At 41.6% G+C, this 11889-nt stretch overlaps 1 protein-coding gene across 6 annotated transcripts in view; it reads right to left on the reverse strand.

Moving 5' to 3' along the window:
• The window catches only part of LOC148903248 (ceramide kinase), a 17043-nt gene extending 5340 nt beyond the window's left edge, over nucleotides 1-11703 (reverse strand). For 3 of the 6 annotated variants that reach the window (XR_016115271.1, XM_088998544.1, XM_088998526.1), the window contains exons 1-10: nucleotides 6916-8212; nucleotides 6521-6658; nucleotides 6318-6446; nucleotides 4810-4873; nucleotides 4567-4712; nucleotides 4412-4486; nucleotides 4096-4248; nucleotides 3540-3645; nucleotides 2913-3016; nucleotides 419-615 (exon numbers count right to left, since the gene is read on the reverse strand). Coding sequence is in view for 5 of the 6 variants with exons in the window: in XM_088998544.1 (XP_088854670.1) it covers nucleotides 419-615; nucleotides 2913-3016; nucleotides 3540-3645; nucleotides 4096-4248; nucleotides 4412-4486; nucleotides 4567-4712; nucleotides 4810-4873; nucleotides 6318-6446; nucleotides 6521-6658; nucleotides 6916-7219 (1416 nt within the window). In the remaining variant the exon portion in view is untranslated. Of the gene's footprint in view, nucleotides 1-418; nucleotides 616-2912; nucleotides 3017-3539; nucleotides 3646-4095; nucleotides 4249-4411; nucleotides 4487-4566; nucleotides 4713-4809; nucleotides 4874-6317; nucleotides 6447-6520; nucleotides 6659-6915; nucleotides 8213-11455 lie in introns of those variants that run through there. The other 3 variants (XM_088998561.1, XM_088998553.1, XM_088998536.1) reach the window with 3 other exon arrangements.
• Between the last annotated feature and the right edge of the window lie 186 nt (nucleotides 11704-11889).

The following is an 11889-nucleotide window of genomic DNA, read 5'->3' on the forward strand; positions in this document are numbered from 1 at the left end:
TCAGAAAAAATCCCATAGGAAACCATTAAAATGAGAATAATCCGTTCCCAGGTCCCCATAAAACATAATTTTCTAATTTCTAATTTTCTAAGCCTTAAAACTACTACTACTAGTGTCGTCTGCCTGTCTCTTTAATGTTTAAACCACCTCCCCTCACTGCTGCGTTCTTGACCAATCACGTGGCTTTAACCGAAGACTGGGGGCGGGGAATAGAGGACAAAAACAGTCTCTACCATTTTGTTGTTAGAAGTACAGGCTCGTTCGCAAACGACACAATACTCATTGCGGCACCCAAACAAGAAAAAAAACCAGAACAAATTAGGGAATGGCGCTGAACATCATATTTTCAATAATTCAATAATAATTCATGAATGGCAGTGAATGAGTTAATATATAATCTTATGAATACTTCTGGCACCTGATCGCATGAGCTGGTGTGCCTGTAGAGGTACTTGAGGAAACCCAGCGGGTTAGAGTCCCATACCAGGATGAGGTCGCCCGTTCCGTCGGCCAGGTGGGCCGAGGGTGAGAGGCCCATTGGACTTTTGGGGCACGAGCACGACATACAAGTCAGAGAGACGCACCGGAACCGGCCCTCCACCCTCACCCAGTCATCTGAAACACAAGCACAGAAATAAACAGAAATTACACTCAACTACCAGAATAATGAGAATAATTTCTAACATAGCCTCTAATTTATTACTGATGTTAAAAACAAACACTGTGCTAATATTTTTTTATTTATAAGATAAGGATACATGGAGGAGGGCGGCCCGGTAGTCGAGTGGCTAGATCACCGGCTTCACAGTGCAGAGGCCGCCGGTTCGCGTCTCGGTCTGGCCTCCCTGTGTGGAGTTTGCATGTTCTCCCCGGGCCCACGTGGGTCTTCTCCAGTTCCTCCGGTTTCCTCCCACACTCCAAAAACAGGCATGGCAGGTAGATTGACCATTCCAAATTGTCCCTCAGTGTGAGTGTGTGAGTGACTGTTGTACGTCTGTGTGCCCTGCGATTGGCTGGCAACCAATTCAGGGTGTCCCCCGCCTCGTGCCCGAAGACAGCTGAGATAGGCTCCAGCACCCCCCGCGACCCTAATAAGGAATATGCGGCATGGATGGAAGGATGGATATATGGAGGACAGCATTGTCCATAAACGTGCAGCGAGCCGATGACATGGCAGGCATGGTGCTCGTGACCGCACTTCCTGCGCTACCTGCTCTCCAATTATTACATTTATCACCGTTATCTTTATTATACAAAGTACATTTTTGTCGTGCATGTCCGAAACTTGCAAGTTACACATTCCTCAAATCCAAATATCAATTAGATTACTGATTTGATATTGTCAGAGATGTTCGCTCGGACACTGAACAAAGGCTCGAACACAGGAAGATTGTGTTTTACTGCCGGCAGGGGGCGCAGTTTTTATGAAGGCACTTTGTGTGCCTTCTTTGACCGACGCCCAACCCCTGTGCCAAACTATTGAGAAGTTTATGCAAATTTTAGTGAAACATTAGGAAAACACAGTCTTCTTGTTTAGAATACCATGACCCTGGACAAGCACCAACATCCATAAACCAACAGAAAATAGATATTTTCATAGGTTGTCTTTCCATGAACTGATAGATTTGTAACCTGGCTAATGAGCTCTTCCTATGTAGGAGTTTACCAAGTCCTAAATTCCACCAAAGCCTAAATTTCTTAGCTGAGGATGACAGCTTAACAGACTGTGTCTGTTCACCTCAGATTGATCCCAGAATTTCTGTGCTTCTATTGTGGGCCTTGTGTTCGGCCAACTAAGCATACAACAGCATGAAACTTTTAAATATGATGACTTCTATTCTGTCTATTCTCTATCAGATATTTCCAAATCTGAAAAAGAATATTTTTTTTTTTAAATCACACCAATGAACTTTTAAAGGACAACCGACACCATTTTTTGTTTCCTAACTGACATCAGAAAAACGTTTTATAGCATCTAAAATATCCAAAACACGCAGGCTGATATTTTTAGTCAAATAAAAAACACAAATGAAAAATGACTTAAAGTGTCCAAATGGTCAGTTTCAGAAGGTCCCGCCCCCTTGTTCGTGACGCCACGCCAAGACGTCTCGAGAATCAAAACAATGGCTTCAGATTCGGAGAAGATGCTTTCTTGTTACTCATCCAGTTATGAATATGATTCAAATAGTTCTGAAGAGGAAAGCATAAATGTTTGCAATCGATTAAAGGAGTGCTTGCGTATCAATTCGAGCCGTCAGGACTCCAATGTAGCAGAAAATGCACAAGATGGCGCCCAAGCTCCCTTGGAAATGGGCTGATTTGTCTGCTGGGAATTTGTGTCAGCTTGTATCAAATAGTAGTCTTGGTGCAACACACAACAATTCACCATCGCGTTATTTATGTGTTTTTCCTTCTAATTTCAACACGAAGTTTTCAGACCAAACAAAGTACCCAAAATGCATTGTGTGTCGTTTTCTCGGTCAGTGACGATACCTACCGTGACGTCACGGTAGGTATCGTCACCAACTCAAAAACAAGACTTGCTGAATATTCAGCGTGAGTCTTAAAACGTAATACATGTACAGCTATATGCGGTGGAATCTTTGTAAAATACGCTCAGTAGAAGTCATTTGAAGCCATTTTACAAATTATGGACACAACTTGTCCGGAGGCCTCGGTTCTCCTTTAAGTGGACCAGGTACAAATACGACATGACAATAAATGCACGGGTATTTAATTCAGGTTACACTCGGTAGAGTAAGACTAAGAGTTTCCAATTTTATCAGTGTATTAAAAGAACATTCCTACGTCCTTATAACAAAACAAAAATTACAGGAAAATATATGAGGGGATATGTTGAGAAATGTGTTAAACTAGGGTCGAGCGTGAGCATGTGCGTGCGTGCGTCTTACCCTTGGAATCACTGTTGTTCTGGCTGAGATACGAACTGCATAGTGAGCTTGAATCTGAAGACTGGGGGAAAAGTCTCTCGGTGCTCCTGGAACACACATCGCAACTACATTCCACACAAAGACAAAACCAAACAGACATACATACATACAAACACACACACACACACACGTAAAAATATGAAACATTTCTCACGTTTTAAAAATCATATGACATTAGTGCAGAGAAAAAAAAAAGTTTTTTTACTTGATATTTATGATTTACTACAAGCAGAATTGTAATCATTTCTGACTTTTTGTTATGGTTCATTTGTACAGAATTTTTGGTGTGTCAAATTCAGTTAGTATTTTTTTTTTTATAAAATACTTCATTTTTGTATGTACGTATTAGTTTTAGTATATATTTTTTTCATTTTAAAACTTTTTATCATTTGTCGTAAATGCCCCCCTCCAAAAAAAAAAATACCAGTTGGGAGCCAATACATTTTATTTTTGTCAACCATAAAATAAATAAAGAAGATTAGATAGAGATAGCGAGCTAGCTGGCTAGATAGCTAGCTAGCTAAGTAGCCAGATAGATAATTTCTAAATCCTTCTGTTCTGATTTATTTTCATTTCCTCATGGGTTACCCTGAGAGGCAGCGTGTGGTGTCCCTTGGGCTGGAAAGCATCGGGTCTGCCGGCAGGAAGTGAACGACTCCCGGGTAGCTTCTGTTACTTAGATACACCACCATGCCTGCATGGATGACACATCGATTGATATGGCAAAGAGGTGGAAAACCAAGTACAGTAAAGTCTCGTTATATCGATATCGGATATATCGATAGTCCCGGTTATATCGATACTATTTCTATGCACGCACGGAGAAAATTACATGCAAACAGGGTCGGATATATCGATAGTCCCGGTTATATCGATATTTTTTCGGACTCCCTTGAATATCGATATAACGAGACTTTACTGTATATGAAGCTTTTTCAAATACTGGAATTCCTGCATAGGGTGATAAAAATTAATCCACGAAGGCTTTGAAGGACACCAGTCCGTCCAAAGACGCTTTGGCAATAAAAATAAAAAAGTTCAGCACTAGTCTCCCGAGGAGAGCTCATCCTCCTCTATAAGGCAAAGGGGAATGCAGGTCATTCCATGGCATTCATACTTTTTTTTAAGCGTCCCAGTCTCATACCCGCATAGTCGTATCTGAGCGGTCCCATCCAGCGTTTTCTTTCGCTCTGGGCAAGCACATCCCCGAAAAAGCCGTAACCCAGCAGGGACACTGAGTAGCGCACCAGAGTGCTGGAGTGATGCACCGAGCACACGTCCAAAGGTTGAGAGTCGCCTGCACATGCAACAAGAACCGTCTCTTGAGTCATTTTGGTATGAAAATACCAAAATGGATACATTTTGCCTTTATGTGTGCATAGATGGACAAAAATAAACATTGTGAAAAAAAGTGTTGATCACTTTATTTTTACATGGTGGCGTCGCATTTTTTCTCTTACCAACGATGATGTGCAAAGCTGAAGTAACGGGATCGATCACGCCAATGGTGGCGTAGCACACGCAGTCTGTGGAGCCTAAGAGGAAAGGAAACAAAAAAAACACATAGAAATCTCAAAATGACTGTGTGACTGACCTTTTTGTGTTCTATACCGACCTGCCGGGATGATGCCGATATGGAGCGGACAAGCTTGTAAGACGGTCGATGGCTCGTTCTCACATAAGCCCGCCTCTTGTTGCGTGCGACCAATCACGCCGTGGAGCACCTCACTGAACATGCCGTCACCACCAACACACACCACACTGTTGTACGCACACACACACACACACACACACACACACACACAAAAAGAGTTGTATGCGGGAACACGCATGCGCCCGCACACACACACACACTTACCCGTCAAAACCTGTGAGGTCTTTTTTGAGGAGATGGTCACGGGCCTGATTGGCTCGCTCTGTTACTAAATGTAAAATAAAGAACGACATCACAATATGAAAAATAAACAACGGTAAATGAGAAAGTGATTCATTAACTCATTAATGCAATGCTAGAAATTTGATATTATGGTATAAAGTGTCCTTGAGAGTTTTGAAAGGCGCTCAGAAATATTATTATTATACATTCTTTTAAGTTGGACTCTTTACTGAAAAACATTCTTGAATGTAGGAATGACCTGATACCTTCTTTTGTTGATTATTATAAACTCAGAGTGTCAAAAGTGTCAAAGTAAAATGGAAGGTTAACTCATTTGCGGTTATTGATGTGTTTTGCAGGCAAAATTGTGTCATAGGGAACTCCATTAATCACTCTGTCAGTTTTGTCGTTGCTTTCTACTTTAATTTTCAGCTGTTTGTCATGTCATTAATGCTGGCTTGCTGTTCAATGCAGCCGCCGTCCATGTTGCCCATACGTTATTTAAAACAGCTGTGCGAGACATTCAAATACACCTGAAAATGATAAATGAATTTCTTCTTGCACAGTATATTAAATAAACTACAATGGGCAATTGTTATTTGTAATCGGGTGATTTCGTTATGATCATAGCTGTGATGTGAGTCTTTTTTTGGGGGTGGAAGGGATTTATTGTGTTAATGTTGTCATGTAGTCAGGATGAACTGTTACCAGTGCTTAAAGTGGAGTTCACGTACTACGGAGAACCTGAGATTCTCACTTTTGGCCTTGAGCATAATGGTACTTTTGTCAGTATACCAGGCCTTCACATGGGACCACAGTACTTTCTTTTGTTCTATTTCTGTCTTACACTTTTTGATGCTCATCCAACTACTGTATTTTCCGGTGTATGAGGCGCACCTAAAAGCCTTGATTTTCTCCTGCCACTTATACGGCGGTGCACCTTATATGTGAAGTCATATTGAGCCACAACAGGTTTCACAATTACTGTCAGCACCCACCGACACCATTTCCACTTATGTGATGTGCCTTATATTAGGAAAACTTTTATATTTTTATGTTATATTTGGAAAACTTTTACATATTTATATATCATATTTGAAAAACTTTTTTCCATTCATTGAAGGTGTGCCTCATAGTCCGGTGCGCCTTGTCTATAGAAATGTTTGAAAATACAACATTCCTTGGGGGTACGCCTTTTACTCCGGTGCACCTTATACACCGGACAATACGGAACTTTGCTAATTTGGTTACCCCCCCCCCCCCCAGCCCCCACCCCCCATAAAAAAGAAATTCTGCTTTCAATAACACTTTTACTTGGCATGCACTGCGTTAGACATGTTAAGGAAAAAAAACAGATAAACTCATAACTACACCGCCAATGCAAAAAGCTAACTTCAAAATAAATGTTTACCAAAACTATACTGATGCCGATGCAATAGCTTGAGTAGGCTTTGACTTTGAAGCACCAAGTGACCTGGTATATTTCTTACCGATAACATGACAGCTGATTCCAGCCAGCTCAAAAAGAGGAGCCACCAAAGAATCATAGATGTGACTTCCTTTCTTCTTCCCTCCAAGTGGATTGATAAAGACCAGTAACCTGCTCGGACGCAAAGGACCTGAGAGACGATCAGCAGGAATGATGAGATTTCATTGTCTTTAGGATTCGCTTGAAAAAGCTGAAATTGCTTACAATGAGTTTTGAAAGCTGCTCTCAAATGTTTGGTCCACTGATCCCTCAGGACCCGACTAGGACAGCTGAACTGGGTTTGACCCAGTTGCCACAGCAACCCACGGGAGCGCCCACTGCTCACGCGCTTCACGTAGAACACTTGGAACATAAAACAGAAAAGAAAGGATATGAAACACTACATTTCTATAAATGTAACCATTTTTCTCATTTCACTCATTTTTCTATGCTGGTGATGTAGAATCAGAAATAATATAATAGTCTTCCACAAGAGGGCAGAAAGCACCTATTTATTGCCAGTCATACAAAAGAATAATCACTTTGTGTCATATTTCACACGAACGAGTGCTCAACAGCATTTAGCAGATACACAAATAAATCCTCTTCTGAGCACCCACCAGTGAAGTCTTTGTCCGAGTCCACTGCAGACTTGCGGGGCAGGACGCTCACTCGTCCCTCCTTGACGCCGACGACATCCGCCACCAGCACTGAAACTGAAAACCAAGCAAGCGGCATCATGAAACACGAGAAAGTCACCGATCTGCCTTTTTTCCATTCAAGTCGCACATCACAAAAGACAACACCAAGTTGGTTTGAGCCCCAACAATTTGGATTACTGTGAAAAGAGAAAAGTAATTCTGTAGTGAAAAGAACTTTTTTTAAGGTGTTCAAGTCCAAGATGGCGACCGAGTCGGCAACCATCAGCAAGTGTTCTCAGTAGTCTTGTTTTAACGGGTAGGGATTTTTTTCAGCATTTTTGAAGACAACATTCATCAAGGAGGAGACTCTGCTGAGCGGTTGCACCTTTTCAGCAGTACGAATATGCCAGCACTGTTTTTGACTTGGGAGGAATGTCGGTGCCATTTGATTGTCATTGCTGGACAATTCTGGGGCGATTGTGCTTTTTTGTAATGGGCAGCATTTTCACAGCCCTGCTTTGTTCATCGGAAAGGTCAGTACTATTGGACACTCTGCGGCTAGATGGGCGCATGCCTTGAGGATCCCACGATGAGAAGAAAAGAGTGCCGATGCGTATGTGGAACTGTCGCGGCTTGGAATTGAAGCGGATTTACGTGGGACAGGAGATGTGAGACAGTCTGTTTTCGTCAATGGATGCTACAACTTCGTGTTTACTTTCAACATTTAGCTTGTAGCAGACATGCACATTTCACCATGACTTGCCCGATCCACTGGTGAAAAGTACACTTTGATCTCCTCCTCTTTCATCTAGAACTGCTTCATCCAACAAAGATGGTGCAGAAAGTGCTTAAAGGACAATCAACACCATTTTTTTGTTTCCCAACTGACATCAGAAAAACATTTTATAGCATCTAAAATACCCAAAACATTACACAGGCTGATATTTTTAGTCAAATGCAAAACACCAATAAAGATGACTTAACGTGTCCCAAAACTGCCACAAATGAGCTCAAAACTGCGGAGATTCAGAAAGTCCCGCCTCCTTGTTCGTGACGTCACTTTGGGTCACAAACTGCCTTGCTCCAGAATCAAAGCAGTGGCTTCAGAGAGTTCAAATTCGCAGAAGATGCTTTCTTGTTACTCATCGAGTTATGAATATGATTCACATAGTTCTGAAGAGGAAGCACAAATGTTTGCAACTGATAAAAGAAGTCCTTCCGTATCAATTCGAGCCGTTTGCAAGCGATGAAACCAGTGAAGATCTGGACTCCGATGTAGCGCCCAGAAAATGCACAAGATGGCGCACAAGCTGCATTTCGTCCAGTATATCAAGCCGCTTATCTTAAAACTGCCCGTGATTGGTTAAAATCCGTGGTGGAACACAAAGGGGTGCACACACACACACACACACAAAGGAGACCGCCACAATTCGAACAAGACCACGAACATCAGATGCTGAGACGAGAGAGAAAGCTCCGACAGCGCTATCGAGTAAAAAATGACATGGTGGAAAGTGGATGTTTTTTTTCCGATTGGTTTGCTCCACTAATATGACGATTGCTCTCTTTCACCAGGTGAGCACACAGTTAGCATGCAGTGTGACTAAATGAGTAAACATGCATCAAACTTCCACTATCCAAGGGCCGAATCGCTAACTCTGGTTAGCTTCCTTGTTCGCCTCCGCTGGTGCTCGATTGCTCTGCTCCATTGGAAATGGGCTGATTTTCCCGCTGGGAATTTGTGTAAACGTGCACCTTCTTTATGCGTGTTACCGCAATTGGCTGCACCACAACGATTCACCATCGTTTTCCTTCTAATTTTGCGATCAACACTGTTTTCAGACAAAAAAAGTACCCAAGATGCATTGTGTGTCGCTTTCTCGGTCAGGGGCGTACCAAATGTGACGTCACTTCGGGCATCGTCATCAACTCGAAAACAAGACTTCATGAATATTCAGCGCGAGTCTTAAAACGTAAAACATAGCGATTTTATTGGTAGTGATTTTACAAATTATGGACGGAACTTGTCCGGGTTTTTTTTTTGTTTCCTAACTGACATCAGAAAAACGTTTTATAGCATCTAAAATACCCAAAACACACAGGCTGATATTTTCGTCAAATGAAAAACATCAATAAAAATGACTTAGTCTCCCAAAACTACTTCCAAATGATCTGAAAAAGTTTCAGTTTCAGAAGGTCCCGCCCCCTTGTTCGTGACGTCACGCCAGGACGTCTTGCCTTGCTCGAGAATCAAAACAATGCCTTCATATTCGGAGAAGATGCTTTCTTGTTACTCATCCAGTTATGAATATGATTCAAATAGTTCTGAAGAGGAAAGCATAAATGTTTGCAATCGATTAAAGAAGTACTTGCGTATCAATTCCAGCTGTCAGGACTCCCAGAAAATGCACAAGATGGCGCCAAAGCTCTGTTGGAAATGGGCTGATTTGTCTGCTGGGAATTTGTGTCAACTAGAATCAAATTGTAGTCTTGGTGCAACACACGATTCACCATCGCATTATTTATGTGTTTTCCTTCTAATTTCGCCATCAACACGAAGTTTTCAGAGCAAACAAAGTACCCAAAATGCATTGTGTGTCGCTTTCTCGGTCAGGGACGTTCCCTCCGTGACGTGACGTCAGGAATCGTCACCAACTCAAAAACAAGACTTCCTGAATATTCAGCGTGAGTCTTAAAACGTAAAATATAGCTACAGTAAAGTCTCGTTATATCGATATCGGATATATCGATAGTCCCGGTTATATCGATACTATTTCTATGCACGCACGGAGAAAATTACATGCAAACAGGGTCGGATATATCGATAGTCCCGGTTATATCGATATTTTTTCGGACTCCCTTGAATATCGATATAACGAGACTTTACTGTACATGCGGTGGAATCTTTGTAAAATACGCCCAGTAGAAGTCATTTGAAGAGATTTTACAAATTATGGAATTATGGTCTGTGTCTTTTGTGTTGTTACATTATTTAGTTTGTTTTTTGTTTTTGTTCGTTTGACTTCAAGATGGCACCGCGAGAGTGGCTGCCTTGACAGCAGCTCTGTAGTTTGTTTTTCTACTTCTTCGTTTCCTTTCCTCTTATTTTCATCACTTTGGTGTTGTGAAATGTACATTTCTCCACTGCAAAACTAATAAAGGCTAATCCAATCCAATCCAATTCACACTTACAGCCTATTCCTATTCCAGGCTTCGTATGACATACAGTATAAGCTCCATAACTTCCAAAAATCTGTGACAGAATAAGCAAAATAAACCAGTGAGTGATGTGATTGCCAAAGTGTGCGCACCCCAACTCTGGATGTAGTTGTGTTCACTCACATTCAAACTCATATTAAACAGGAGGCAGCACACGCTTGACATCAATTCAAGTGCATCATAAAGTGAAATTGTAGTGGACTTTTTCTGACCTGTTCTCTTCCCATTCCTCACATAAAACTTGCAGGAAGCATGCTCTATTTGTTGAGTGTTCAGTACTCTCGTTTACACTTGACACCACAGTTCGCTCATCTGTCACTGCAGGGCACATTAATGCCGTTGAACCAGTTGTCCGTGTTTTCCCTCTAAGTGCTTATGCTGACAACCTTAAACCACTGTCCTAAAAGACACAACAGCACTAAAACACAAAGTGCACTATGTGTTCTATTTGAATTCCAAATAGTGTGGTTAATAATGTCCAAGAAAAGTATATTTGTTGTCTTTAAAGCTTCTTTCTGCAAATTGTTGGAAATGGAGTCCATTGTTCGAGTGCATGTTATGGCTTCACAAAGTAAAATTTGTCAATGGTTAGCCTGCTGCAGGGTATAATTAGGCTATTCTCGTTTTATTATTAATTTTAATATATTGCACAGCAAACCACATGAAAATTTCAACCAGCCGTGACTTGGATTTGAGGTTGCCGCACCATTTTACAATTCTAAAACTGTATTTCCACATTTCTCTACTGACTGCAAACAATCCTCAGAATTCAGTACTGTACGTCCATATAAAAAAACCTTTCCAGAATGCCTCGTATTGTTCAAACCACGAGGAACCCGAATGTGAAAATAATGTTTCAATGTCCATGCAACCAATTGAGCTCATTTACGTCATGGCGACGAGTTGGCACACGAGAATAATTCCCACTTTTCTATTATATTTTCAATTTTAACAGGGTACAATTTTCAATTTGCCATTTAAATGTTTTCAATTTGCCATTTAAAAAAATCTAGACCTGTTGCAAACTACATGTCAACAATTCTCTAAATGACGCCAATTCATTTTCTGGATAGTGCAGGTTGGGCGCTTGCCATTTAATTTTTTTCAATTTGCCATTTAAAAAATCTAGACCTGTTGCAAACTACATGTCAACAATTCTCTAAATGACGCCAATTCATTTTCTGGATAGTGCAGGTTGGGCGCGAATATGTCATCGATTTACTGTTTAGATCACAGAACTCACGATAGTTTTGGACAAACGATGGTGTTATTAAGCGACCGGGGTGAAAGTGCAACGTACTTGTTTTGTCATGGCGGTTCCCAATTCGAGTCCAATTGAAGGTCCAGCCGGTGAGCACGCCTCGGTAGCGGCTGTTGCCGAGCCACAAGCTCGACTCCATCGGGACGCCACACTTGGCCACGACTCCACCCTTGCAGCTGCTTTGCCACCTTCAAGAGAAACTTGGGCAGAGCGGGACCTCGGCCGAGTGAGAACAACGACGAGGCGCGGTGCTTCAGGTTCGGAGTTTATTTAAAAGACAGCGTGGCGCCGATTGGCTGCTGAAGGCGCAGAACTCAAATAAAAACGGAGGTCCCCGTGTGAAACGTTTAACTTTCAGGAAAGGGGGCGTTTTTTTGTGGAAAATTCACATGCATTTGAAAATAAAGTGTATTAAAAATGTACACGTAAAAATGTTCGGTGAAACCTTGCTTTTCGTTCCAGAAATTCATTGC

The sequence above is a fragment of the Hippocampus bargibanti genome, linkage group LG01 (genome assembly GCF_051943395.1).
Source record: "Hippocampus bargibanti isolate YZ-2025 linkage group LG01, ASM5194339v1, whole genome shotgun sequence".
Taxonomy (NCBI): domain Eukaryota; kingdom Metazoa; phylum Chordata; class Actinopteri; order Syngnathiformes; family Syngnathidae; genus Hippocampus; species Hippocampus bargibanti.